The sequence below is a fragment of the Clinocottus analis genome, unplaced genomic scaffold (genome assembly GCF_023055335.1).
Source record: "Clinocottus analis isolate CAN_PGR_092001 unplaced genomic scaffold, fCliAna1.0.p SCAF_66, whole genome shotgun sequence".
NCBI classification, from domain to species: Eukaryota; Metazoa; Chordata; class Actinopteri; order Perciformes; family Cottidae; genus Clinocottus; species Clinocottus analis.
The window spans coordinates 241,822-254,321 of NW_027176225.1; the positions used below are offsets into that span (position 1 = coordinate 241,822).

At 47.2% G+C, this 12,500-nt stretch overlaps 2 protein-coding genes across 2 annotated transcripts; one reads left to right on the forward strand and one right to left on the reverse strand.

The window, feature by feature from the left end:
* Nucleotides 1-6,835: 6,835 nt before the first annotated feature.
* LOC137804840 (transcription factor IIIA-like) lies at nt 6,836-8,392 on the reverse strand. The gene has a single exon (XM_068604253.1). The coding sequence runs from the start codon at nt 8,383-8,385 to the stop codon at nt 7,252-7,254; it is 1,134 nt and encodes a 377-aa protein (XP_068460354.1). The 5' UTR covers nt 8,386-8,392; the 3' UTR covers nt 6,836-7,251.
* A 47-nt stretch (nt 8,393-8,439) lies between these two features.
* Nucleotides 8,440-12,137, forward strand: yju2b (YJU2 splicing factor homolog B). The gene is made up of 10 exons (XM_068604252.1): nt 8,440-8,542; nt 9,068-9,103; nt 9,239-9,292; nt 9,392-9,474; nt 9,620-9,675; nt 9,812-9,872; nt 10,036-10,178; nt 10,285-10,457; nt 10,752-10,890; nt 11,441-12,137. Exons 2-10 carry the CDS (start codon nt 9,101-9,103, stop codon nt 11,923-11,925), a joined length of 1,197 nt encoding a protein of 398 aa, XP_068460353.1. The 5' UTR covers nt 8,440-8,542; nt 9,068-9,100; the 3' UTR covers nt 11,926-12,137.
* Nucleotides 12,138-12,500: the final 363 nt, after the last annotated feature.

Genomic DNA, 12,500 nt, shown 5'->3' on the forward strand with positions numbered 1-12,500 from the left:
TTCGTTGGGTTTTCTTCCCCACAGATGTTTTTCCAGAGGATGTTGGCCACTGGCAATATGGATTATTAAAATAAAACGGAGTCACGGTGATGATGCTGAGAAATATGTGAGGACCAATGAATCAGATAACGAGACTTTATCAATATATAAACACACAAAGTCAAAAAAGAGGACGAAGCGGTCCGGATGAGTCACAGTGGAATGTCTTTACGACGGGCTTTTGTACCTGATGCGTCACGCGTACCGAGACGTGCAACTGGATAAATTCACAAAAAATGTGACCGTCTGACAATATATGTTGTTCCGTCGTAAAAAGCGAGTTAAAAATCATTTTAAAAACCGTCTTTTTGTCGCTTCTCTTATCGTAAAACGCCGCGTCCCGACTCTAAAAGGTCAAATCAGAAAAAGGGAAGTCGGGTTATAATTAGAACACAACGGGGCCGCTTTTCTGCAGACATTCCTCGACGGGGTCCATAAATCCAGGGATTTCATCGTGACATGTAGGATATGTAGAATATGCGTTATGTCATGGTTGTAGGGCCGAGCCGCCAGCGGCTGGAATGTTTCAGGGGAAGTTTTGCAAAAGAAGAAAGTGCATATTTGGACCCGGCTCCTTGCCCGCCAGGTGCCGGGGTCGAACCCCCTCGCTTAGCCAACCCTCTGTTAGCTAAGCGAGGGGTTAGCTAACGAGGGGTTAGCTAAACGAGGGGTAAGCTAACGAAGGGTTAGCTAAACGAGGGGTAAGCTAACAAAGGGTTAGCTAAATGAGGGGTAAGCTAACAAAGGGTTAGCTAAATGAGGGGTAAGCTAACAAAGGGTTAGCTAAATGAGGGGTAAGCTAACCCCTCGTTAGCTAACCCCTCGTTAGCACCGGATGCGACCGGACGGTGTGCGACTGGACCGAGTGTGTGAGTGTGTGAGTGTGTGAGTTGGTTTGCGGGTCGACGTTTTGAAGCCTCCAGTTCGGTGAATTCGCCGTCGCCATCTTGGACAGAAGTTAACATGTCGTCACCTTCCTAAAACAATGGCCGAAGTCAAAAATTATTTAAACTATTTAATAATAATTATTGACTGAGGCCATTTTATTTTGGCTAAGTCACAAGATAATGCAGCTTCAGGCCATTTTACAAGCTTTTCAAGATGGCGTTCTGAAGCTAGCATTTCCTCTCTTGATTTTGCATCTTTTGTAGCTAATGCTACTTTAACTGAAAAGCAGTCGGCCATTTTGAAAAACCTTCAGCGGTGTTTCCCAAACTTATTTTCTGGCAACCGGATTTTTAAAAAACAACCTTGCAACCCAGTTCACCATATTAATAACGTTTTTTTATGAATTTGCGCGTGAATTCCTTTTTTTTTATTGCCTTTTTATTATCTTGAATAGATGAAGCAGCCGCTTCAAAGAGATATACGTAAGAATACAAGTATCAGAAAAGAAAACGGACATTTAGGATGTCATGTTTCTCAAAACTATATATATATATATATATATATATATATATATATATATATATATATATATATATATATATCATATATATATATATATATATATATATATATAATTTATAAATAAAAGATGAGAATAGATTGTGCTAATTATAAAAATCTCTATAAAAGCTCTATTATCCTCTCGCTGGTTTCTTAAGATTACCACCCTCAGTTCTAAAGTTTAAAAAGACAAAGTGGAACCTGAACGTGAGTAAATAAGAGAATAAAAGCTGCATATTGAGATATAAATCAGTGAATCTCGTATACGTTGCTTTGATCGGTCACCAGAGTCTCCGCTGCGTTGCCTTCAGGGCTCCTTCAGCCCGTTATACATTTAGACGTGAGTTGTGCGTCCAGTGAGAGTCGGAGTGTATTTATGATATTTAAACAGCCCATTGCTCATGCATTATCGCTCTGTTGCTATGAATTACAAAGGACTCATCCTTAAATCCTGAGCAAACACTGAGCCATGAAATTTACTGCCGGGAATTTCAATAATTCTTTGGAGGATAAAGTTTTTCAGACTGCACTAAATTAGACATTAGAAAAGAAGGAAAAATGTCAACGAGCTCTTCCTCACTTATATAACCGAGTTCAATCACGTCTGACTGCCTGCACCCAAAATCCTGCTGCATGCTTTATTTCAGGAGCCTTTGTTTATTATTGTTTATGTTCTCACAGAGAGAAATAAAGACTAGAATGTCTCCAACAAACTGGATGATTGGACATCCTCGATATCCAGGTAAATACAGCAATGCTGAAGCGCCCTTGAGCAAGACGTAGAACCTCCAGGAAGCAAGGTGCATACGCTCATGGGAAACCTGGAACAGACTTACAGGCCTGGAAAAGTCCTTGAAACATCCAAAAAGTGGTGTAAAAGTCCTGTAGATGTGTTATATTCATGTGTTCATGTGTTCATTTAGTTTAAATAATGAATCTGCTTTTAAAAGAAAGAGGCTCAAAATATCAGCAGCATACATACAGGCATCTATATAAATGTTTATTCTTTTAATAAACTATTGTCTCTCATTCATTTGAGTCATTTAAGGTTTACTGTATGCTTTGAATCCTCATTGTTAGTTTAAATACTACATTTTATCACTTTTTACTGTTTACACACACATTTCACACAATGTTTGCTCATGAACATTTGGTTTAAAGTCATGGAAATGTGTTTTAAAGTCATGGAAATGTGTTTTAAAGTCATGGAAATGTGTTTTAAAGTGCAGAATGTGCATGAACCCTGCCAGTAAAGCTGCTCATCCCAAAAGCTTGATATCCAGAATTCTGACCAATCGTTCGTGCCAGAAAAGTCAAGTCCCGCCCCCCTCGAGCAGACGGTGGCCAATCACAGCGCAGCAATCGACTGAAGGGTCTGAACGCCGTCCGTCTCTGAAACCACTGAAACCACTCTCACCAGTGGTTTCTGTGGTTTCAGACGTCCTCCAGGAGGGTTCAGCTGGTTCTGGGGCTCAAGCTAACACAGGAGATGCTAACAGAAAGCTAACACAAGAGATGCTAACAGAAAGCTAACACAGGAGACGGTAACAGAAAGCTAACACAAGAGATGAAAGCTAACACAAGAGATGCTAACAGAAAGCTAACACAAGAGACGGTAACAGAAAGCTAACACAAGAGATGAAAGCTAACACAAGAGATGCTAACAGAAAGCTAACACAAACAATGGTAGCATAAAGCTAACATAAGAGATGCTAACATAAAGCTAACGCCTCTTTTCTCCAACTACATTGTCTAAATATGTATTTAATCCCATAATGTAGGAAGTGAGATATCCTCGTCTTAAGTGATTATGGAGGTGATTTGCTCAAGGGCACAACATTCAGGACGTCCGTGTCTGTTTTCTCTTTCTGAACGGGGACTTTGCAGCGTTCTCTGACCTCTGGGCTCGACACAAACGTCCCGCTCGTCTGGTTCCTCGTCCACGTCTGAATCTTTTCCGCGGCGTCGTAGATCTTTCGGGGGGAATCGCTCCGGCGAGCGCTCTGGCACATTCCTGCACGTTCCCGCTCATTTGTTTGGTTGTCTGGTGAAGCAGACATAAGTTTGTATGATGCACCGCTTCCTGTGTGTCTGTCCCGTCCATCAGAGATCCTCCGGCTTGACACTTGAAGTACAAACCAAAGAAAATAGAAGAGAGGAAATGGAAATAGATGAAGACGTACCGTGAGGAGATTAAAAGACAGCGTTGGTGCTTTCAATCAAAAAGCTCCTTTTTTCAAAAGGTAGTTGGAATTATCGTTACAACCCTGGTGTCGACCTGTCAATCACCTGGTAGCCCCGCCCCCCTGCATTATGGTCTGTTTGACTCCAACAGACCATAATGTACTAAATGAACATCAGGCTGTATAGAAGAAGACTAGAAACTGGAGATTGAGACATAAACTCATGTTTACAATGTTTACTGAGGGAATACATCAAGAGAGAAGTAGAGTCACTTATATAGACTTCTATACAACCAGAGGAGTCGCCCCCTGGTGGTCAGGAGAGAGAATGCAGCTTTAACACATGAAGCATAGACTTCTATACAACCAGAGGAGTCTCCCCCTGGTGGTCAGGAGAGAGAATGCAGCTTTAACACATGAAGACTTCTATACAACCAGAGGAGTCGCCCCCTGGTGGTCAGGAGAGAGAATGCAGCTTTAACACATGAAGCATAGACTTCTATACAACCAGAGGAGTCGCCCCCTGGTGGTCAGGAGAGAGAATGCAGCTTTAACACATGAAGCATAGACTTCTATACAACCAGAGGAGTCGCCCCCTGGTGGTCAGGAGAGAGAATGCAGCTTCAACACATGAAGCATAGACTTCTATACAACCAGAGGAGTCGCCCCCTGGTGGTCAGGAGAGAGAATGCAGCTTTAACACATGAAGCATAGTATGGAAGCCCATTCCGCTACACACACAAAAAATTAGGACCAAAAAAAAAAATTAGGAAAATAAATAAATAAATTAGGACCAACAAAATTATAATTTTGGACCAAAAAAAAACAACAATTTTTTTTCCGTTGTCTTTTTTTCTTGTTGACTTGAAAAAAGGCAACGAAAAACAACAACAACTCTGTTTCATTCCAGGAGAGAAATGAGAACTTGACAGAACTGACAGCAGCCGTCAAAATGACAGTTACAGCTTAAATATAATTGTAGTTAATTTATGAACACAAGATTAAAACAAGACTGAACTATTTTGTGACTTGTACTTGTTTTGTTGTATGAACAATACATATTTACATTTAAAGGAACGTATTGTAAAACCAAAGTGATGAAATAACGTAAGTTAATTTTTTTTTTTCTAATTATTTTTTTTTTGTCCTATTTTTTTTTTTTGGTCCCATTTTTTTTTTATTGGTCCTAATTTTGTGTGTGTGTGTGGCGGGAATGGGCTTCCATAGTATAGATTTCTATACAACCAGAGGATGTATTTTTTTCAGAATTGTCTAAATGAACAACTTTTTTGTCTGCATCACTTTTTATTAACCTCACCATGTTCCTCAAAGCTGCGCTGCAGATACAAAGAGTCAAAAAAGACCAGAAGACGTTCAGAAGCTTCAGAAGCTTCAGAAGCTCCATCGCTGCAGAAAGCTCCCATCGATAGAGGACCAGTCCACGCAGGAGCACGAGGAGCACGAGGAGCACGAGGAGCACGAGGTGGACGAGGAGCACGAGGTGGACGAGGTGGACGAGGAGCACGAGGAGCACGAGGTGGACGAGGTGGACGAGGAGCACGAGGAGCACGAGGTGGACGAGGAGCACGAGGAGCACGAGGAGGACGAGGAGCACGAGGAGCACGAGGAGCACGAGGTGGACGAGGTGGACGAGGAACACGAGTAGCACGAGGTGGACGAGAAGCACGAGGAGCACGAGGTGGACGAGGAGCACGAGGTGGACGAGGAGCACGAGGTGGACGAGGTGGACGAGGAGCACGAGGACCACGAGGAGCACGAGGACCACGAGGAGCACGAGGTGGACGAGGAGCACCAGGTCTGCTGTGCATTATTCCCAGTCGGCCCTTGTAGGGCTCGTCTGAGCTGCAGGAATGTGGGAGCAGTCTTTCCTGTAAAGGGGAACTATTCGGAGGGATTTAGCCGTGGAATCCCAGACTCGCACGGAGCGTCTCCCGTTTACGCCGTAAATCTGCCGGCCGGAGCCGAGACGCGGCGGCGGCGCGGCGTCGGGAGGAAAACCAGAATCTGCAGGTTGAGTTCTTGAGTTGTTTTTTTCTCCGTTCCAGACGATGTCGTGCAGCGAGGTGGTTTCGTGCGGGCGGGCGACATCCGCCGCAGCATCCTGGAAACCACGACGACAGAAGAGACGCCGAGACGACCACCGCCGCCGCGTGGCGCCCGCGAGGATGTGAAGCCCTTCTGGAGCCATGAGGGGTCATGCACACCGAGACCTGCGGAGCGCCAGGAAACAACTTTCCAGGACTTTAAACCACATTTCCAGGACCCTTCAGGACTATAAAAACTATTTTTCATGACTTTTAAACAAATTTCCATCACTTTTAACCACATTTACATGAATTTTAACAATGTTTCCACGACCTTATACTACATTTTCATGACTTTAAACCAAATGTTCATGAGCAAACATTGTGTGAAATGTGTGTGTAAACAGTAAAAAGTGATAAAATGTAGTATTTAAACTAACAATGAGGATTCAAAGCATACAGTAAACCTTAAATGACTCAAATGAATGAGAGACAATAGTTTATTAAAAGAATAAACATTTATATAGATGTCTGTATGTATGCTGCTGATGTTTTGAGCCTCTTTATGTTAAAAGCAGATTCATTATTTATAACTGAATGAACACATGAACACATGAATATAACACATTTACACCACTTTCTTTTTTCCAAAGACTTTTCCAGGCCTGGAAATAACCATTTTAAACTCTGCTCCAGGTTTCCATGACGTCGTGTTCGTTTGACCTTCTGGTCGCTTCAGTGTTTAAAGTTTATTCTTCATGTTGTTGTGCGACAGACTCACGTGTGTAGAGATGATGTGTGTCCTTGTGCGGCTGCTTTGACACAATCATTCACACTTTGGGGTCAATAAAGTAGATGAAACCGTCTGATGCGTCGTTTGTTCACTTTATACTTTATCAACACAAAGATATGGAAATAAGAGAGAGTAAGAATAATAACAAGAGTTGAAGACACAAAATACATCCAACAGGTTTAGATCCAGCCAAGGTGATCACACGCTGTGTGTGTGTGTGTGTGTGTGATCACACGCTGTGTGTGTGTGTGTATGATCACACGCTGTGTGTGTGTGTGTGTGTGTGTGTGTCACGAGAAAGAGTTAAATATGATTCAGACACAAAATACATCAGGTTTCATTTAATAAAACGCTGCCCGTCGTTGTGCAAACTCACATTTCCTGACATTTTGTTCTACAAAATGGAATTATGAATAACTTCAAAATGTGGACGAGTGCATCTTTTTAGTCAATACAAATTAAACAAACGGAACAATGCAGGAGCTCCACAAATAAACAAAACAAACAAAACCGATCCTGAAAAAAACAGAAAGGACGGAACAGGATGTGGCTCCAGAACCAAAACACTTTTAGTTTCATTCAGGATTCACTTCCAGGATCACAAACCAAAATAAACCAAACGGCGAGCGTTTGGTTCCTGGAGGCCTGAACCAAATGCAGCGACGCCAAGACCTGGGACGCCAAGACCTCCAAGACCTCCAGGATGAGGCGTCACAGACGCCGGGTCCATCGCAGTCCTTTCCTACACAGTCAGCGGTGCGTTCAGGGCCTCGGTGAGCCCGTGTGGGTCCACGGCAGGACCGCACAGCAGGGTCGTGTCCTGCAGGAGGGACACCAGCTCCACGGGGCCCGGCGGCTCGCTCCCCGGCCCCGCCGGCGCCGGCTCCTCCTCCTCCTCCCCCGCGGGTCTCGGCTGCTGCCGCTTCCTCTTCTCGGACGGCGGCCTCTTCGGGTCTTGCAGGCCGCTCAGCCGGGAGGCGAGCGACCTCTTGCTCTGCGTCCGGGGGCCGGCGAGCCGGCGGCGCTCCGGGTCGTGGGCCACGCTGTGGCGCCGCAGGCTCTGCCTCATGGCGAAGGACTTGCCGCAGCCGGCGTGGGCGCAGGCGAACGGCCGCAGCTCCTCGTGGAAGGAGCCCACGTGGCTGCGCAGGTTGAAGGCCGTGGTGAAGGAGCGGCCGCAGCCGTCCCGCGGGCACAGGAACACCACGCGGTCGGCGGCGTGGACGCGGCGGTGCTGCCGCAGGAACCACGAGTCCCTGAAGGCCCGGCCGCACTGCTCGCACTCCAGCACCGGCCGGTGCCGCTCCTTCCGGTGCTTCAGGTACTCCGTCCAGGTCTTGCCCGTGAACCCGCAGCCCTCCTGGGCGCACGGGTAACCCCGGTGCACCTTCTGGTGCCGCTTCAGCTTGCTGGGCACGGCGAAGCGCATCTGGCAGCCATCGTGGTCACACGGGTACGGCGCCAGCTGGGCGTGCTGCTCGCACACGTGCTCCTTCAGCTGGTTGTTCTTCCTGAACTCCAGGCCGCAGCCCTCGAACTTGCAGGCGTACCTCTTCTTGGGCTGCTGCTCGTCCTCGCGCGGGGCGTGCACGCGGCCCACGTGCCGCTTCCGGTTGGCGTTGGTGGAGAAGGCCTCCTCGCAGCCGTCCTCGCCGCACCTGAAGGGCCTCGCGCCGCTGTGCGTGAGCTCGTGTCGCGCCACGTGGTACGCGCTGCAGAACGACTTGCCGCAGCCGTCGCGCGCGCACGCGAAGGGCTTCTCGCCCGTGTGTGTGCACAGGTGCGCGTCCAGCTTCCACTGTTTGTTGTACGCCGCCGCGCAGCCGGAGAACGAGCAGATGTACCGCTTCTGGCCCCGGCGAGCCTCCACGTCCATGGCGGGCTCTCGCAGTTGTCAATATTGTCGCTCTTCGGCACCGGTACTTCCCCCCACAATCCTCCGCTGCGTGACGCCACTTCCGTTTCCGCTCCCCCCCGCATCGGCCCCTCTGGTGTTCGGTCGGTGGTTGTTTGTGCAGCTACGAGAGCTTTTTGTAAGTCCTTATTGTTACGTTTTCACTCAATAACCAACGTGGCAGCGGCGCATTTAACTAAATGATAATAATAGTTTAGCTTGAAGTTGTCATTTAGCTGCTAGTTGCTCCTAATCACACGAAGAAGCAGCTGTGATGCTAACGTTAGCTCGCCTCCAGTTAGCACTGATGCTGTAAAGAAACGTCACACCAAACTCAATGCAATAAAACTGGCATTTTAAATGAATACAGCTCTCTGCCGCCATGTTGGCTCATGAGTCTAGTTTAACGCTGTGAAGGCTGAACTTATGTCTTAATGCTACACTCGGCACATATTTTATAAATATATGAATACGTGTTGTAAATTCATGAAAACGTCAAGACAAAACTATTCAGAGGCTGAAGCGATCAGTTCTCCTCTCATTGCTCCTCTAACGCTCTGACTCACTAAAGAGCTAACTGATGGTTTACACCTGTAACCTGTTCACTTATTGTTACGTTATGATGTCAGTATAATGACGTCACTTCTTCTTTACTGTAACACAGTGAACACTTTGCTGTGCAGATCCAGTCGTCACCATGGTAACTAAGTCTTTTTTATATTTAATGCACGTATGTCAAGATGCATTATATATATATATATATATATATATATATATATATATATATATATATATATATACTAACAAAGTATCCTGAACTTTTTGTTTTTGACAGGGTGAAAGAAAAGGAACAAACAAATACTATCCTCCAGATTTTGATCCAGCAAAGGTGTGTGTGTCTTTTTGTGTGTGTGTGTGTGTGTGTGTGTGTGTCCATGTGTGTGTAACTACTGTTAGTGTAACGTCTCTCCCGTCTCCTGTCCTTCAGCATGGATCCCTTAACGGTTACCATAAGACTCACGCTCTGCGTGAGCGGGCCAGGAAGCTGTCTCAGGGCATCCTCATCATCAGGTGAACACACACACACACACACTCACACACACACTCACACTCACACACACACACTCACACTCACACACACGAGAGATTTGAAACCGCAAATAATGGATTTGTGTGTCTTTTCATTGTTTCTTGACGTGTGTTTTCTCCTCTGAAGGTTCGAGATGCCGTACAACATCTGGTGTGACGGCTGCAAGAACCACATCGGCATGGGTGAGTGAGAAGAAGTGAATGAACCCAGACCTGCAGTGGTGTTCCCCCCTGACAGCCATGTTCTGCTCTCTCTCACACACACACACACACACACACACACACACACACACACACACACACACACACACACATACAGGGGTCCGTTACAACGCAGAGAAGAAGAAGGTGGGGAACTACTACACCACGCCCATCTACAGGTAAGCGCTCTGAGGCTGTGTGGTCAAGTATTTCATATATATATATATATATATATATATATATATACACCCTCTTTGACAAAGTGTCTTAAAGTCTCGCCTCCTCTCTTCTCCCCTCCTCTCCTCTCTCCTCCCCTCCTCTCCTCTCCCCTCGTCTCCTCAGGTTCAGGATGAAGTGTCATCTGTGCATCAACTACATCGAGATGCAGACGGACCCGGCCACCTGCGACTACCTGATCGTCTGCGGGGCGAACAGGAAGGAGGAGCGCTGGGACATGGCCGACAACGAGCAGATCCTCACCACAGGTAGCGGCCCTCACCTGAGGGGGGAGGGGGGAGGAGTCACACATGAACTTCAAGCTTTTCTTCTTCTTCTGCACGCTTTCATTCCGTCCCCTCGTCCGTCTCTCAGAGCGAGCGGAGAAGGAGAAGCTGGAGACGGACGCCATGTTCAAGCTGGACCACAGCGGGAAGGACAAGGAGAAGCTGAAGAAGGCTCTGCCCTCTCTGTCCGAGATCCAGGACCAGCAGTCCTGCAAGAAGGACGACTTCCTGCTCAACAGCTCCCTCCGCAGGAGGTTCAGGGTAGGAAACCTCTGCGTCTGCAACCTGCCGTGTGGACGCCACAAGGTGGCGCTCAGCGGCTGCTGCTGGTGTATAACCTGGAAGAGTCCTGGAGTTTTAACATGGTTATTTCCAAAAAAGTTAAAAGAAAGAGGCTCAAAATATCAGCAGCATACACACAGGCATCTATATACATGTTTATTCTTTTCATCAAACTATTGTCACAGAACTATTGTTCATTTGAGTCATTTAAGGTTTACTGTATGCTTTGAATATCTCTCTCTCTCTCTCTCTCTCTCTCTCTCCCTCCCTCAGACGGAGAAGAAGGTTCTGGCGGATCAGGAGGACAAGGACAACGCGGTGAGGATGAGGACCAACCTCTCCATCCCTCTGCTGCCGGAGAAGGAAGAGGACAAGAAGCTGGCGGCGCTGCTGAGCTACCAGGCGCCGGACTGTGAGTAATGAGTGTACTTTAACTAGTACCGAGGGTACTTTAACTAGTACCGAGAGTACTTAAAGTAGCAGACACAGTACTGATGGTTACTGTGATGAGCTGCTCTGATTCAGAGGAATCATTTCCTTCAATCCTTTCCTCAAATAAACGCTGTCGGTTACACTTAGGATCACAACATTTCACCCCTTCACCATCACCACTTCATCTCTTCTCTTTCTTTTGCTACTTCTCATTCTTCTTCTCATCCTCATCCTCCTCCTCCTTCCCCCCCTCCTTTTTATTTTACGTCATTTTACGATACTTTACTCCTCCTCCTTCTCCTTCATGTCTCATTGCAACGTCTGGCCCTAATCCAGCCCACATATGACCTTCACCATGACCTTCATCGTGACCTTGGCCGTCTCCTCCAGCGGGTTGGCTCACTTGTGTCGAGCTCTTCCTGGTTGTGTACTTTGTTCTTTGTGTGTCTGTAAACACGCTGACAACAAGTCGTTTCTCTTCACCGTGAAACAAAGATCCTGAACGTCTTCTCTCTTTCTGTCCCCGTCAGCCTACGAGGACCGGAAGCACATCAAGCGGAAGCAGATCTCCTCTCGCTCCTGGTTCTCCTCCTCTTCCTCCTCCTCTTCCTCCTCCTCCTCTTCCTCGGCCACGCCCGGAGGCGCCTCCGGCAGCCTGCTCCTCAAGCTCAGCCTGCAGGGGAAGGAGGCGGCGGTGGCCAAAGCGCTGGCGTCCTCGCCCAGCCCGCTGGTCTGCAGGCGGCCGGGAGGCCCGGCGGTCCGAACCCAGCCCCGCGGGGAGGACCACTCCAGCGCGGCGGCGTCCAGCGCGGCGGCGTCCAGCGCGGCGGCGTCCAGCGCGGCGGCGTCCAGCGCGGCGGCGTCCAGCGCGGCGGCGTCCAGCACAATCTGTGTCAAGCCCACGGAGGGAGCCAACGAAGGACTAGCAAAGGATTGTGGGACGGAGCGGGGTGAAGGGTTAGCGGCGCTCTCGTCTCTGGTGGCGGACTACAGCGACTCGGACTCGGACCCGTGAGGCCGCGTCCGTCTCGTGGAAATGAATATTTCAGTTTTTTGTGCAATATGTGATTTTCGTGCAGAACGCATCATGATTGTGTTGTTTTTGTACGTAACGACGACTCGACTTGTTTTCATCGTTTTCTTTAATGTGTTGCTGCCAGTGTTTCGTTATTTAAATTCTTTGATCAGCAGATATGTTGAATTAAATGAAAAGAGAATATTTTTAAACTGTTGTTTGAGTTGAGTTTGTTTTCTGAACATTGCGTTTTTAAACTTTCAGTGATCAAAAACACTGATGCTTCATCTCAGTGTCTCCACTAAACCAGGAGCAACAAGTAAACGCATCAAGAAAGAGGATCCGGGTCCAGTGAAGTTCACGTCGTCGTTTTCTTCCTAAATGTTCCGTTAGACTTCATTTGAAGTTAAGTGTGTGTTCAGGCTTCAGGCTCTGCTCTCGTGAGAACAGCTGGACTGAAGATACCAAAGTTATTATAGAGGAACTACGTGGAAATAACTTATAAGACGTCAGAATCGGCTTCATTTGCTACGTCTATGTACACATACGAGGAACACTACTAACATTTGAGTGTG

Bases quoted from the DNA above. Each gene is read 5' to 3' on its own strand.
- yju2b (XM_068604252.1), top strand. The intron at 9,676-9,811 runs GTGAGTGAGAAG...ACACACATACAG, and splicing joins CAAGAACCACATCGGCATGG to GGGTCCGTTACAACGCAGAG. The intron at 10,891-11,440 runs GTGAGTAATGAG...TGTCCCCGTCAG, and splicing joins GAGCTACCAGGCGCCGGACT to CCTACGAGGACCGGAAGCAC.
- LOC137804840 (XM_068604253.1), bottom strand. From the start codon at position 8,385: ATGGACGTGGAGGCTCGCCGGGGCCAGAAGCGGTACATCTGCTCGTTC.